The sequence below is a fragment of the Macaca fascicularis genome, chromosome 11, assembly GCF_037993035.2.
Source record: "Macaca fascicularis isolate 582-1 chromosome 11, T2T-MFA8v1.1".
Taxonomy (NCBI): Eukaryota; Metazoa; Chordata; class Mammalia; order Primates; family Cercopithecidae; genus Macaca; species Macaca fascicularis.
In genome coordinates, this window is record NC_088385.1 from 59,797,549 (window position 1) to 59,813,453 (window position 15,905).

Sequence of the window (15,905 nt, forward strand, 5' to 3'; positions counted from 1 at the left end):
TAATATTTTATTTATTAGTTGCTTATATATCTGTCCTTCCCCCACTAGAATATAACCCCTTTTGGGACAGTTCTATTCCATGTTGTACCCACAAATGTCTGTGCCTGGCACACGGTGAGCAACAAAAATTTTCATTGAATGAATGAAATGGAACATCAGCTAGGGGAAGCATGAATAGCCCCAGTCTCAGAAATCCTGAAGGCCTAAATTTGACTAAACCTAGTCAGTAAATTGGAGCATTAAATGAGGTAAAAGCCCATGGGAATTAAGTCTTCAGCATTTGTTACCTTCTTATTCCGTCTGAACATGCCTCATTAAAGCCATTCTTACACAAGACGCTCGATTTGTTTTGCCTTTACAAAAAGTAATTTGAAAACAAACTCTGGCCGGGAGCAGTGACTCACGCCTGTAATCCCGGCACTGTGGGAGGCCACGGAGGGAGGAATGTTTGAGCCCAGGAGTTCGAGACCAGTCCGGGCGACATAGGGAGATACAGCGCCATCCCACGCCCGCCACTCTGTCTCCACACAAAAACATTTTTTTAATTAGCTGGTCCTGGAGGCGCTCGCCTGTGGTCCCAGCTGCTCGGGAGGCTGAAGTGGAAGGACCGCTTGAGCCCCGGAGGTTGAGGCTGCCGTGAACCGAGATCGCGCCACTACACTCCAGCTTGGGCGACAGGGCGAGACCCTGTCTCAAAAAATAAAAATAAATAAACAGTAATTTCTGATGTGGCTTTTAAAAACTAGGCCGGTCGCGGTGGCTCACGCCTGTAATTCCAGCATTTTGGGAGGCCGAGGCGGTGGACAGCCTGAGGTCAGGAGTTCAAGACCAGCATGGACAACATGGTGAAATACCGTTTCTACTAAAAAATACAAAAAACTAGCAGCGAATAGTGGCGGGCGCCTGTAATCCCAGCTACTCCGGAGGCTGAGGCAGGAGAATCGCTTGAACCTGAGAGGCGGGGGTTGCAGTGAGCCGAGGTCGCGCGCGCCATTGCACTCCAGCCTGGGCAACAAGAGCGAAACTCCGTCTCAAAAAAAAAAAAAAGTACGTTAAACTCAGACTCTTCCCTTTCAGAACATCCATTTCGCCACACCCATCACCGGCTCGGTGCAGAGTAAGCGGAACCAGCAGCGAAGCCCCACCCTTCCCGTCACTCTTCCGGCAGGAAGTCTATGCATCACGAGGCCGGCCAGGGCTCAACCCCAGCCCCGCGCCCGCGTGTAGCCCTACGTAAAGCGTGAGGGGTTTCGCGACAACCCAGGCCCCACCCCTTTGGCCACATGTCGCGCATGTCTTCCCGTCGGAAGCCGTGCCACCTCGCCGCGCAGCTTTACGAACCTAGAGCAGCGCCGCCCCGCCTCCTGTCTCCGTCCTCACCTCCCCGCCCCCTCCCAGCTTCGAGTCTCCTAGCCCGACGCGCCCGCTATAATCACGTGATTGCCTCATCCGGGTCCTTTGCGTTCTCTTTCCCTCTCCCAACATGGCGGCCTCAGGTGAGCGAGCAGCCGAGCGCGGCCAAGGACTGGGCTCGGAAACCCCCCTCCGAGCGTGATCCACTGATTTCCTGAAGTCGGGGAACTGCTGGCACCGGTTCCTTTCTGAATTGAGGGCTGCGGCAGGCTGGCGGCGTAGCCCTGTTAGGTTACTACCTCGGGATGTTTGGGGGGGAGGGGAAGGACACCTTCCCCTCCCCCTCACACTCTTTTCACCCTTTCTGCGCGAGATTGGAATAGGCAGTAATGGTGGACTCTGGCTTGAATTGGAGAAGGAGGCGCAGAAAGGTGTGCGGGTGGTGCGAGGCCTTTTCGTAGACGTGAAGCACCGTGCCCACGTGAAGGCGTGGAGGAAGGAAGGAGGCGGTTGCTGCGCGGACGAGTGCACATTAGGCTACGTCTCCAAGGCGCGAGGCTGTAGCGGACCGGAGTCGGGGGCAGGGGAATAAGTGTGGGGGGAGCAGTTGGAACGCGAGCGCGAGTCGGTGGAGGGGCGGGGGAAGGCAGTGGTGCGCGTGCGCGGTGGGAGACACGAGGGTAGTGGAGACGGGCGCGCCGTCAGTCCTTGCGCTAGAACCCAGATGGGAAGCTTTTAACGCGCCTGTGTTGCGCTCTTTTTATGTCCTTTTAGGTTGTCTCTTCCCTTTCTAGAGTGTGGCCCTGTGCCTGTATTCTTCCAAGGGTATGTGTGTTAGGCTTGGAGGTTGGTGCTATTGGGGGGTGGGGAACCCAGTGTGGTGCACCCACGTGTTGGGAAGCACGGGTGTGCACCTGGATTTCCTTCTAGGCTTTTTTCTCATACTCAGTTGGAGGCGTTTTTACTCAGCGCAGCTATATGCAAGGATCAGGTTTCTCTTCTGGCGCTTCCATGTTGGTTGAATGTGGATAGCTCCAATGGGAGATTTCAGCTTTTTTGTTGTTGTTGTTAAGGTAACTGTACAACTACCAGCAGGTACTTTAAGATAGTGCTTACTAGTGGCTGGAGTTGCTTACTTTATGTATTACTAGTGACTGGAGTTGCTTACTTCTTTAGACAACCTTGGAGGTTGCCTTGCAAGTCTACTTACATATCTAATGGGCCTGTAAGAGCAGTGATGACCCAACATCTTGTAGCATTGATTTTAGTTTGGGGAATATAGTTTGTTTTCTCTGGCATGACCTTGCATTCTTGAAAACATTATTTGAACTTCCATCTCTGGGTGCTCATTTCTTACCCGGTAATTCATCATCTCTGTTACAAAGAAGCTAAGGGTTATGGTTGGCTTTGGAAAATGTTGAGAAATTTGAGGTGCATTTGAAGATCTTTCATTGGTGTAACACTTGACAGTTGACCAAGCACTTTTGTGCATTGTTGTCTCCTTTGATCCTGAGGTACTGCAGAGAGCTGGTGGTATTTCCCAGCTGAGGAATATTATTTAAGGCCACACTGCTCTCAGCTGGCAGAGCAAGCTCATAATCTTTGAGACTCCTCAGCAACTTAAAAGTATCAAGGTGTCATCATCAGTTTAGGACGCTGCCCTAAAGCATCTGAAGTTTACAAAAATGTTCAAATTTTTTTCTCCAGTGGGCTAGTACAAGTCCTAAATATATTTTAAACTAACCGTTGCTTAAAGTACTTACTTGGTCTGGATTTGCCACCTTAACAGTTTAGTAATTTAGTGAAGAAAATTTGTGTTTTCTTAACTTTCGTTTTTTTTTTTTAGAGGCGGAAGACGTGCCAGCAATTTATGTCCTTTGTTTTACCAAGTTGAGGGAAATCCAGACTGATTAAAGGGATTTACTCAGTGCCGTCCCATTTTCTTGTTCTTCCATATTTACTCCACTCCCTTGAAAACCCTCATCTCCTTTAATTCACTTCAGTAAATCTTTTTAGTTGGTACTGGTATTTGAGCACAAGTCACGTCTTTCAGTCTGCCCTTGAGGAATCTGGGGTTTATCGGATGGTTTCCCCGCCCCTCTTTTCCAGTCACATTGGCTTTGTGAAGTAACCAGTATTCCCTGATGCGGGAAATGGATGTTATGTATTCTGTGTGAAAATACATAAAACAACTTCATTATTCCTCTTTTACTGTTAAATGAGACCAAAAAATTCTTTGCAGCAATACCAGTTTCCAGTGTGATCCATTATTGACCTTCAAGAACTAAGGTAGGTCTCAGAACTAACTATAGAATGAGGATAGTTTGAATTCCTAGAAACTTGATACATTGAGCCAGTACACTTAATTTCTTGCTTTGCTTCTTAGAATTCTTCAAGGCCTGGCGCGGTGGCTCACGCCTATAATCCCAGCACTTTGGGAGGCTGAGGCGGGCGGATCACTAGGTCAGGAGTTGGACACCATCCTGACCAACATGGTGAAACTCTGTCTCTACTAAAAATACAAAAATTAGCTGGGTGTGGTGTCGCGTGCCTGTAATCCCAGCTACTCAGGAAGCTGAGGCAGGAGAATCACTTCAACCTGGGAGGCAGAGGTTGCAGTGAATCGAGATTGTGCCACTGCACTCCAGCCTGGGCAAAAGAGCAAGACTCCATCTCAAAAAAAAAAAAAAAAGTCTTAAAAATACGAAGTTTTTCATTTCTCTTAAATTTTCATTGTGACTACTTTAGTAGACTTGTTACAAGCCAGTTACCTCTTGAATCTCAGTTTCTTTATCTGGAAAGTGGTCATTATTTGTCTGCTCTCCCCTTGCCTAGAGGGAATCAGATGTGTTTGATACAGTTTAACATTTAAAATGCTTTCAAATTGAGCAGGTTGCAGTAGCTCATGCCTGTAATCCCAGCACTTTGGGAAGCCGAGGTGGGCAAAACACCTGAGAACAGGAGTTCGAGACCAGCCTGGCCAACATGGTGAAACCCAGTCTCCACTAAAAATACAAAAATTGGCGGGGTGTTGGGCTGGGCATGATGGCTCACACCTATAATCCAGGAGGCAGAGATTGCAGTAAATTGAGATTGCACCACTGCCCTCCAGCCTGGGTGACAGAGCAAGACTCCGTCTCAAAAAAAAAAAAAAATTTAAAATTGGAAATAACATACATAAGCTCATGCACAGGCCTTTCATTTCCATAATGCTTCAAAATGCCATCCTGTGTGACATCTCATTTGATTATTTTTATAGGGAGAAGATGCTCTGCAGTGGTTGTTTTCATACACTGCTAACTCTCACAGTAAAATGGTTTTAAGGGTTGCCATTATATATTGCTTATAGATTACCCAGTTTCAAATTCCATCCTCCATCATGTATATGTTATTCTGGGAATAAGATACCCAGAAGGCTAAAACTAAAACTCTTTTTGAAAGTTTAAATACCAATACAGAATACTGTCAGTTAAGATAAAGCAGTGTTTCTAAGTAATGTCATTGAAAAAAGAGGTATGTTTCATCTCAAAACATTCTGGAATTCTCTTTTCATAATGGTAGAGGAAATAACTGATGAGTACGGTATTTTAAGTGCATATTTGTAATTAGATTTGCCTTATGTACATTTATGAGCCAGTTTCTTAAATTTGTAGTAGATACTGCTGTGGTCCCAATAGTAGGAAAGTACTCAAATCAAGAAGTTTAATTTGAATTTGTGTAGCTCCTGTCTCCCATTTTGTGTAATGGTTAGTATGGCATGCATTGGGCACTTACTTTGATTATGTAAATGATCAAATTCAGTATCCCTGGAGGGATAAGGAAAAGGTAGTATGGCATCTTCTTGTGTCAAAATGAAGTAATTGGGCACAGAGAGGTCATGAAACTGAATCTGTACGGGAGTCAAGATGGTGGAGCTTATGAGTTCTGACTTAGTCTTTATCTCTACCATGCTAAACTTACCCAATCCCCAACTAAATCAAAGGGTGGTTTACATTGGGATCTTTTCAACTTTACAATGGGTTTATCTGGATAGTAAATGCTTTTTTTACTTGAGATGGGTTTATCCTGATAGTCTTATCATAAAGTCGGGGAGCATCTATATAGTGCAGTAAAGGTGAAGGTGAAATATTATGATATTACATTGCATGAAATGTCTTTTCATGGCTGGGCTTTAAACACCAATGTAATTAGTCTAATTCTAGACATTCTATTTGGGTAGATTGATTGTGTTTATACAATGTTGTTGATTTAGGGAAACATTTGTTAATCATTAATTCATTATTTAAAGTAGCTTTTTTTGTTGTTTTGTTGTTTTTGTTTTTGTTTTGAGACAGAGTCTCACTCTGTGGCTCAGGCTGGAGTACAGTGGCATGGTCTCGGCTCACTGCAATCTCCACCTCCTGGGCTCAAGCAGTTCTTGTAGAGATGGAGTTTCACCGTGTTAGCCAGGCTGGTCTCGAGCTCCTGACCTCAGGTGATCCTCCCACCTTGGCCTCCCAAAGTGCTGGGATTACAGGCATGAGCCACCACGCATGGCCTAAAGTAGCCTTTAATTATGGAGAATTTGGCAGAACTCACTTTTAATAATAGCTTTATTCAGTGTAATTTGTATACCATAAAATTTGCCCTTATAAAGTATACAGTTTGGACCGTGTGCAGTAGCTCACACCTGTAATCCCAGCACTTTGGGGTGCCAAGGCAGGAGGATCACTTAGGCCCAGGAATTCAAGACCAGCCTAAGTAACATGGTGAGACCACATCTCTACAAAAATTTTTTTAAAAATTAGCCAGGGATGGTGGCATGTACCTGTGGTCCTAGCTACTTGGGAGTCTATGGTGGGAGGATTGCTTAAGCCCTGGAGGTCAAGGCTGTAGTGAGCCATGATCTCACTACTGTACTCCAGCCTGGGTGACACAGCAAGGCCCTGTACAATTTGGTGGGGTTTAGTGTATTCAGAGATGTACAACCATCATTATTATCTAATTTCAGAACCTTTTTATCACCCCCAAAGAAAAGTCCTTTGTATAGGACTAACATTTCCTTTTCATTTATCTTTTTATTCATTGAAGTGAAACATCACTTAGAACATGGTTCTCAACTAAGGGACAGTCTTTCATCCCAAACCCCCATCCCACCATAGAGCATTTGGCAGTGTCCAGAGACGCTTTTGGTTGTCACAGTGGAATGGGGTTCGGGGGTTGCTATTGGCATCTAATGAGGAGAGTCAGAGATACTGCTAAAGATCGCCCCATGACAAGAAATTACCTAAGCTAAAATATGAGTAGTGCTGAAATAGAGAAACTCTGAGTTAAGAAGTAGGTTGTATTTATTTTAGTGTCTATTATAACAAATTCTGTTTATTAAGAAAACCATGAATGTGTTGTCTCTTGTTTAAGGGCTTCTGGACTTAGCAATATTTCCGTTTTTAAGATCTTCTATTAAACCTGTATGGATATATAAAGAGCTGGTGGTGTCTTTTCCCCACTGTAGACCATGTATAAATAATTGGGACACGTTTTGTTTTGTGAGGTGATTGATTTGTTACCTTTTTAACCAGTTCACATAAGATTTAGAGAAAATTAAAGAATTGGACCAGTTCATTGTCGAATTGCAAAGGATTGATAAACCTGGAGCATTAAACAGTGCTTTACTTATAAGGCAGAGGGAACACTGTTGATATCTAAACATGTAATGGGCCTAGGTATTGGGGGAGCAAAGGGCATGGAGGATTTAGATAACATCTTTTCTCAGTTACTGGAATGAAATGGAGTGGAACAAACACGGGCACCTACTTTAGGCTTATTGATTTTGCTTTTCAAGGGCTAATTCCTTTAAACCTGCTGTTCATGTTGTGACTGAGTCAATGCTGCTGCTGCAGTTAAATAAGTTAAAGATCTTGTACGGAATTTTAGCCTTTTTTTTTTTTTTTTTTAAGACTTATCTAATAGCTGGGGTGCAGTGGCTCACGCCTGTAATCCCAGCACTTTGGGAGACGGAGGCAGGAGGATCACCTGGGGTCAGGAGTTGGAGACCAGCCTGACCAACATGGAGAAACCCCGTCTCTATTAAAAATACAAAATTAGGTGTGGTGGCGCCTGCCTGTAATCCCAGCTACTCGGGAGGCCGAGGCAGGAGAATTGCTTGACCCTGGGACATGGAGGTTTTGGTGAGCCAAGATTGCACCATTGCACTACAGCCTAGGCAACAAGAGCAAAACTCTGTCTCAAAAAAAAAAAAAGACTCGTCCAACAGTAATTTCTTAACCAGAGGGCCTGGGAGTGGGTGGCAATCAGAGGAGGGGGAGATTTGTGATTTGAAAAGACATTCTAAGATTTAAAAGTGCCTTTAATATTTTTTAGTCATGATATTTAATTTGTTTGGAAATTTCAAATAACATTAAAGAGGAAACTTGTTTGTCAAAGGAGTCAAGGGGTAAGAGTTGAGAAACTGATCTACAAAGTTGATTTAAGCCAAATCGGACTAAAGGGCAGATTAATTCCACATTCTGCTGTTTTGGTAGAAGATACGTATATAGAACAAAGAGGAAAGGGATACCTTATTCAGATTGTTATGTTCTTATGTTGAACTTGACCTCATTGTACTGACCACCAGTTCTATTTTTATCCTCCCAGTGGAAGGACAGGTTAATAATTGGATATTAGCTGATGATACCAGATTAAGCCCCATGAGGGTAAGGATATCTAGCTAGCATCATGTTAATCCCAGACTCTATTTTTGAATTAAATGATATGAAAAAGTCTAAAATAAGCCCAGGCACTATAAGTGGTTTACCTCATGTCTTATTCATGTTAGCTTATTAAACTCTCCCGTAGATCTTTGCATATGAGGCTGGGCACACAGTGGCTCATTCCTGTAATCCCAGCATTTTGGGAGGTCGAGGTGGGTGGATCCTTTGAGGTCAGGAGTTCAAGACTAGCCTGGCCAACATGGTGAAACCCTGTCTCTGCTAAAAATAACAAAAATTAGCCAGGCTTGGTGGCACGTGCCTGTAATCCCAGCTACTCGGGAGACTGAAGCAGGAGAATCACTTGAACTTGGGAGACAGAGGTTGCAGTGAGTCAAGATGGTGCCACTACACTCCAGCCTGGGCAACAGAGTGAGACTCTCTCTCAAAAAAAAAAAAAAAAAAAACTTTTGCATATGAGCTGCAGCAATAAAAGTGCTATGAGACCCAACATCTGCATAACTGTATTCTTTGAAAGCTATGGAATAAGGCCAAGTGCAGTGGCTCACATCTCATCCCAGCACTTTGGAAGGCTGAGACAGGTGGACCACTTGAGGCCAGGAGTTGAAGACCAATCTGGGCAGCGTAGCAAGACCCCCGCCTCTACAAAAAATTTTAAAATTAACTGGGCATGGTGGTGCATGCCTATAGTCCCAGCTACTCAAGAGGCTACAGTGGGAGGACTGCTTGAGCCCAAAAGGTCAAAGCCGCAGTGAGCCATGATTGCACCACTGCAAAAAAAAAAAAAAAATAGAAAAGAAAAAGAAAGCAGGCCAGGCGCGTTGGCTCACATCTATAATCCCAGCACTTTGGGAGGCCAATCACAAGGTCAGGAGATCGAGACCATCCTGGCTAACACTGTGAAACCCTGTCTCTACTAAAACTAAAAAAAAAAAAATTAGCTTGGCATGGTGGCACGCACCTGTAGTCCCAGCTACTTGGGAGGCTGAGGCAGGAGAAATCACTTGAACCCGGGAGGCGGAGGTTGCAGTGAGCTAAGATCACACCACTGCACTCCAGCCTGTATGACAAAGCGAGATTTCATCTCAAAAAAAAAAAGTAGGATGGATTCAAAATGTGATCTGGTTGACCATAAACGATACTTTCGGAGCTGGATTAATGTTAAGTCACTTGAGAGATATGGAAAATACCATGTTCGTGGTCAACTTTGATTATTTTAGCCGGGTTCATCTGGTTTGCACGTTGAGACCGTAATACTTCAGGTTCCGATTGTGTCCGGAAGGCTGTGTGTTAACATTCATAGCAAACTGGTTACCTTTATTTCCTGAAAGTTGAATTTTGAAAGAAAGGCAGATACCAACTGAGAAAGCAACCTTCAGTTAAACAAAGGGGTACATCAACTTTGATATTCTTGGATTAAAAATCAGGTGACAGTTGGAACATGGAGGAGAAATTCGTGATTATAAAAACCATGAAGCCAATCTTTTTTACAACAAAGCTGCTTGCTTTTTTCTTAATCATGTAGTGTCTGCTATCAGGCCAGTTCTGGAACTTTACTGAGTCCCTTCCGCTCTTCTGAATTAGTTCTTGATTGGTGGTAACTTCTCAGAAGTTCTGAGGACCAAAAAGAAAGAGCAGTGTCAGTTCGCTAAGCTGAACCATTTGGAGATTACAAAGTATTCCATAATGGTGGGAAACATTTAAATGTGTTGGTTATTAGGGTTTTCTTGTGTTTTCCTTTTAGCATTATATCCTCATATGCAGTGTTGTTACAGTAGAGAAGGACATTTTTTCTAGAGGGCAGAGAGATCTAGGAAATACGACTTTTACCATTTGAACACTACAAATAGCAGTACGTTTTACCATGGTTTTGATAATCTGACATAGAATAAGCTGCTGAGAGGCAAGGATACCTTGGTATATAGAAAGAACCTTGGACTTCGTATGAAAAAAACTTGGGTTTTATCTTCAGCCTAGCCATCTAATGTCTCTGTAACTTTACAGACATCTAGTGTTTCACTTAACCTCTCTGAGACTTAGTTTCCTTTTCTGTAAATTGATAGTTGTGGCCAGGCACCATGACTCATACCTGTAATCCCAGCATTTTGGGAGACTGAGGCAGGAGGATCACTTGAGCCTAGGATCCTCCAGGATACTTGAGACCAGCCTAGGCAACATAGGGAATAAAAAAAAAAAAGTAAAAATCAGCTGGACATGGTGGTGTACCTCTGTGGTCCCAGCTATTGAGGAGGCTGAGGTGGGAGGATCGCATGAGCCTGGGAGGGTTGAGGCTGCAGATAGCCGTGGCCACACCACTGCACTACAGCCTGGACAACAGAGCAAGACCCTGTCCCAAAAAAGAAAAAAAAAAAATGGGGCCGGGTGTGGTGGTTCACACCTATGATCCCAGCACTTTGGGAGGCTGAGGCAGGTGGATCACCTGAGGTTAGGAGTTTGAGACCAGCCTGGCCAACGTGGTGAAACCCCGTCTCTACTAAAAACACAAAAAAGTTAGCGGGCATAGTGGCGGGTGCTGTAATCCCAGCTACTCGAGAGGCTGAGGCAGGAGAATTTCTTCAACCCAGGAGGCAGAGGTTGCAGTGAGCCGAGATGGCACCATTGTACTCCAGCCTGGGATACAAGAGCAAGACTCTGTCTCAAAAAAAAGAAAAAGGATAGTTGTGATTCCTTCCTCCTATGGTTTGTTTACAAGTGTCAAACAATCTTCAGAACTGCCATACAGAATGTGTTATGTGAGATACGAATTTTTATTCATCTTTTTTATCCAAGGAGCAGTGAAAGTAGTAACTGAATAGAAGTACTTACAAAATTAAAGATCTCAAATGATAAGTGAATATAGTAGAAAATAAAAGGTTGCCCCCACACTCCAAACATACTCTCCAGGGGGTATCTCAAACACCCAGACCCTTTTCCATACGTAAACATGTGTTTACACATAATAGATATTCTGCAACTTTTAAATTTCTTATTGTTCACTTCTTCTTTTTGTACCATTATATTGTGCTTTCTCCTTATTTATGTCTGTATAGTACCCCTTCATGGAAATGCCATAATTTAACCATTTGAGGAGTGTCCATGTTACTTTCTTTGAAAATAACGTTTTACAATATTGCATTGTACAGCCCTGTAAATATCTGGGTATTGATGAATAATCTTTCTCTTGCCTTTTAAAACAGCAAAAAAGAAGAATAAGAAGGGGAAGACTATCTCCCTAACAGACTTTCTGGCTGAGGATGGGGGTACTGGTGGAGGAAGCACCTATGTTTCCAAACCAGTCAGCTGGGCTGATGAAACGGATGACCTGGAAGGAGATGGTAATTTTTCTTTTGTCATCATGTTTGGAATGTTTATTATTTTCTAGAGGAAACCTATTACATAATAATTCACATCATTTGTAATCTGAAAAGAACTTACTCATTTTTTAGCACCTGAAATCTTACATATTTTGTAGAATCTAAGGTTTATTCTGAGGTTTGGGCTATCAGACTTTGCAGTGAAGACTGAAGTGGTCATTTAAGAGAGCTTTGATAGTTCTTGCTCTTGCACTAACAGACTTCTTAAGTTACTATTCTTTTGGGCCTCATTTTCTTCATTTTAAAAGTAAGCAATTCTATGGGGTCCTCATAAAGTGATGTTTCAGGCTGCTCGCAATGGCTCACACCTGTAATCCCAGCACTTTGGGAGGCCGAGGTAGACAGATCATGTGAGATCAGAAGTTCAAGACCAACCTGACCAACATGGTGAAAACCTGTCTCTACTAAAAACAAAAATTAGCTGGGCGTGGTAGCATGTGCCTGTAATTTCAGCTACTCGGGAGGCTGGGGCAGGAGAATTGCTTGAACCCGGGAGGTGGAGGTGGCAGTGAGCCGAGATCATGCCACTGTACTCCAGTGTGGGTGACAGAGCGAGACTCCATCTCAAAAAAATTAAAAACAAAAAGTGATGTTTCAGTGTAATCTGTTAGCTATGGTTACTCAGAGCCAAGGAATAATTAATTCTAGGAGTTATTAGTATAAAATCAGTGTCCTTGGGTAAACAAAACTGGTCTGAGGAAGAGGAATGAGAACACTAATTATGGTGGGAAAATAAAGAAGAGTCATTGAGTGTCATTTGGACAAGTTCTGTACCTTCAGGGAGTCACCAGAAATAATCAGGAGCTATTTTTTATAATTACCAGGTATGACATAAATCTCATTACCATTTTTTTTTCCTGAAAATCTTTTATTGCATGCTGAAAGAATAATTTTTCTTGTGACCTGTTCTCATAATTCCTAAAAATGGGATTTTTTTTTTTTTTTTTTTTTTGATACAGTCTCACTCTTATCGCCCAGGCTGGAGTGTAGTGGCGCACTCTCAGCTCAGCACAACCTCTGCTCCTGGGGTTCAAGCGATTCTCCTACCTCAGCCACCTGGGTAGCTGGGATTACAGGTGCCTGCCACCGCGCCAGCTACTTTTTGTATTTTTAGTAGAGTTGGGGTTTTACCATTTTGGCCAGACTGGTCTTGAACTCCTGACCTCATGATCCACCTCCCGAAGTGCTGGGATTATAGGCATGAGCCACCGCACCCAGCCAAAACAGGAAATTTTATATAGGTCGTACTTCCCATAAGTGTTGGTATCTGAAGTACAAATTCATGGACAGTTCTGTAGGGAAAGATTGTTGTTGTTGTATTTTTTGTTTGTTTTCAGACGGAGTCTCTGTCGCCCACACTGTAGTGCAGTGGTGCAGTCTCTTGGCTCACCGCAGCCTCCACCTCCCGGTTCAAGCAATTCTCCTGTCTCAGCCTCCCAAGTAGCTGGGATTACCGGCACGCGCCACCGTGCCTGGCTAATTTTTGTATTTTTAGTAGAGACAGGATTTCACCATATTGGTCAGGCTGGTCTTAAACTCCTGACGTCAGATCCACCCACCTTGGCCTCCCAAAGTGCTGAGATTACAGGCGTGAGCCACCGAGCTGGGCTTATTGTTTTTAAGGGAGGATAGACCATGCAGAAAAATACTCACTTCAGCCTCGCCACTAGGAGTATGAGAGTTGTCAGTAGTCGTTAAATACACCTGGAGTAAGAGGGACCCAGGTTTGAATCCTAGCTTTACCATCTGTGACCTTGGGCAAATTACTATGTGAAATCTGAGTTTGCTTTTCTGTAGAATGGGGGACAACCTCATAGGACTGTTAGATAAGATGGGATATAATTAATATAAAGTAGCTGGCACACAGTAATATTCCATGAACAGTTGTATTTATGGAATAATTCCATACATTTATGGAATAGTATTTCTTTGCTACATAAGGATTGAGGTGTCATAATTAATCTCAGAAGCATCTTCTTTTTGTAAAGTGCCCTTATTAGTGAACCCCCACTTTTTTTTTGTCTGTTTCCTTGTATAGCATGTTTAATATTTGGCAGTTAACATGGGTCCTCTTGTTCTATGACAGTAGTGAGAGACGTTTCTTCTAATTCTTGTATTCATTCCTCTATCCTAGTTTCAACAACGTGGCACAGTAATGATGACGATGTGTACAGGGCGCCTCCAATTGACCGTTCCATCCTTCCCACTGCTCCACGGGCTGCTCGGGAACCCAATATCGACCGGAGCCGTCTTCCCAAATCGCCACCCTACACTGCTTTTCTAGGGAACCTACCCTATGATGTGACAGAAGAGTCAATTAAGGAATTCTTTAGAGGATTAAATGTAAGTGTAAAAGTTGTAATAATTAACTAGATATTGAGGATAGTGTCTAAAAAAGACTAATTGTGGAATCAGCAGTTGCTCTTAAACAACTAAAAATACAGTTTAAGGCTGGGCATGGTGGCTCACACATGTAATCCCTGCATTTTGGGAGTCAGAGGTGGGTGGATCATTTGAGGTCAGGAGTTCGAGTCCAGCCTGGCTAATGTTGTGTTCTTCTACTAAGAATACAGAAATTAGCTGGGCGTGGTGGCACACGTCTGTAATCCCAGCTACTCGGGAGGCTGAGGTAGGAGAATTGCTTGAACCTGAGAGGGAGAGGTTGCAGTGAGCTGACATTGCGCCACTGTACTCCAGCCTGGGTGACAGAATAAGACTCTGTCTCAAAAAAAATATATATATATATATATATATAATTTAGTTTTTTGGTTTTTTTTTTTTTTTTTTTTTTTTTGAGATGGAGTTTCGCTCTTGTTGCCCAGGCTGGAGTGCAACGGTGCAATATCAGCTCACTGCAACCTCCATCTCCCAGGTTCAAGCAATTCTGCCTCAGCCTCCCAAGTAGCTGGGATAACAGGCATGTGCCACCATGCCCAGCTAATTTTTTATATTTAGTAGAGATGGGGTTTCACCATGTTGGTCAGGCTGCTCTTGAACTCCTGACCTCAGATGATCCACCTGCTTCAGCCTCCCACAGTGCTGGGACTACAGGCATGAGCCTCTGCACCTGGCCTGAATTCATATTTCTTTTAAGGGTTAAATTCATATAGTTCAAAATTCAGAAGGTATAATAGGGCATTTAGTAAAGTTTCTACTATCCCTCTGCATCAGTTTTCCTCCTGAGACAACCATGTTCTTGTGTATTCATAAAAATTCATGCACATACAGTAATGCTTTTGTACTCCTCTCAAAAAATGGCAAATGAAGAACGTTGGGAAACTTTGTTGTTTCTTATTCCTTCAGATCAGTGCAGTGCGTTTACCACGTGAACCCAGCAATCCAGAGAGGTTGAAAGGTTTTGGTTATGCTGAATTTGAGGACCTGGATTCCCTGCTCAGTGCCCTGAGTCTCAATGAAGAGGTAAAGAAAATAAGAGTGGGGATATGAGGGGTGTAAGTTCACAAATCTCGTGTTTGTTTATCAAACTGATATTTTTTAGGTTGAGTGAGTGGCTCACTTCAAAGATTCCCATATCTACAAATAAAGGCCTGCATTATTTAACAGTATATCACTTAACATTCAACATTTAGCAAGTCACACTTCAGCAAATTCAGTAGGCCCCAATAATTTAGAAGAGGTACTTAGGTGGAAAATTGTGGAAGAAACGCGCCACACACCATGTCTCTAAAAAAGTCTCACATTGGTTTACCCATAGTGTTGCCTCAACTCCTATGACTTTTTCAGAGTAATCTGACCTGATAAAGGCAAATAGAAAAATCAAATTTGTTTAGTATTGAAAGGCATATCTCATTTTCAGGGAAGTGTTGTAATGGTATTTTTTGTTCATTTAAGAGGATTTGGAAACATTTCCTACAAAGGAATATATTATAGGAGAGAGACAAATATCCAATCCTTCTGCTTGTCAACACTCTCTACAAAATATTTTCCTGTCCCAGAACTTGAGAGGCTTATATCTCAGAAGAAAAAAGACTTTTTTCCTCCTTTAACTCCAAAAACACCTTATTGTTTATTGATAAGGCAATTTCTAGTGCCATTTGTGCCATAATTCGTGCCATAAGTCCTAATTTGCCCTATGACATGATTGAAATCAACACCTCTTAGAAATAGTTTTGCTGCCTCATAATTACCATCATCATAATCTGTCATCAGCGTGAAATAGAGATAAAAATTAATGTACTTAGTTAAATTTAAATGCATATGAAGGTCTAATGTTGTTCCAGAGTTACTCTTATTGGATTATTTTTAGATTTTATTAACTTTAGTGGTCTCTAACCTTACTCAGTCTGGATAAGAAAAAGAATACCATGCAGTTGTTAACTAATTGATGCTTACTAGATGAACTATTACTTAATATATTGTTGTGGTGCATATTTAAGAGTTACTTTGTTACTAAAGATTTCATAGATTTATAGTGGTGTTTAATATAGTTTTGGGTATTTTTAACTAAAAA

The 15,905-nt window shown here is 42.7% G+C and overlaps 1 protein-coding gene and 1 long non-coding RNA gene across 7 annotated transcripts in view; one reads left to right on the forward strand and one right to left on the reverse strand.

Moving 5' to 3' along the window:
* The first annotated feature begins 1,455 nt into the window (after nucleotides 1-1,455).
* EIF4B (eukaryotic translation initiation factor 4B) overlaps nucleotides 1,456-15,905 on the forward strand; it is a 35,242-nt gene continuing 20,792 nt past the window's right edge. For 2 of the 5 annotated variants that reach the window (XM_074006938.1, XM_074006939.1), the window contains exons 1-5: nucleotides 1,456-1,496; nucleotides 3,596-3,642; nucleotides 11,258-11,395; nucleotides 13,569-13,777; nucleotides 14,738-14,854. Coding sequence is in view for 2 of the 5 variants with exons in the window: in XM_005570958.5 (XP_005571015.1) it covers nucleotides 1,484-1,496; nucleotides 11,258-11,395; nucleotides 13,569-13,777; nucleotides 14,738-14,854 (477 nt within the window). In the remaining 3 variants the exon portion in view is untranslated. Of the gene's footprint in view, nucleotides 1,497-3,595; nucleotides 3,643-11,257; nucleotides 11,396-13,568; nucleotides 13,778-14,737; nucleotides 14,855-15,905 lie in introns of those variants that run through there. The other 3 variants (XM_005570958.5, XM_005570960.5, XM_074006937.1) reach the window with 2 other exon arrangements.
* Nucleotides 8,451-15,905, reverse strand: part of LOC123567518 (uncharacterized) — a 40,377-nt gene continuing 32,922 nt past the window's right edge. For both annotated transcript variants that reach the window (XR_012420272.1, XR_010579409.2), the window contains exon 5: nucleotides 8,451-9,674. This is a non-coding gene — a long non-coding RNA (uncharacterized lncRNA). The remainder of the gene's footprint in view (nucleotides 9,675-15,905) is intronic.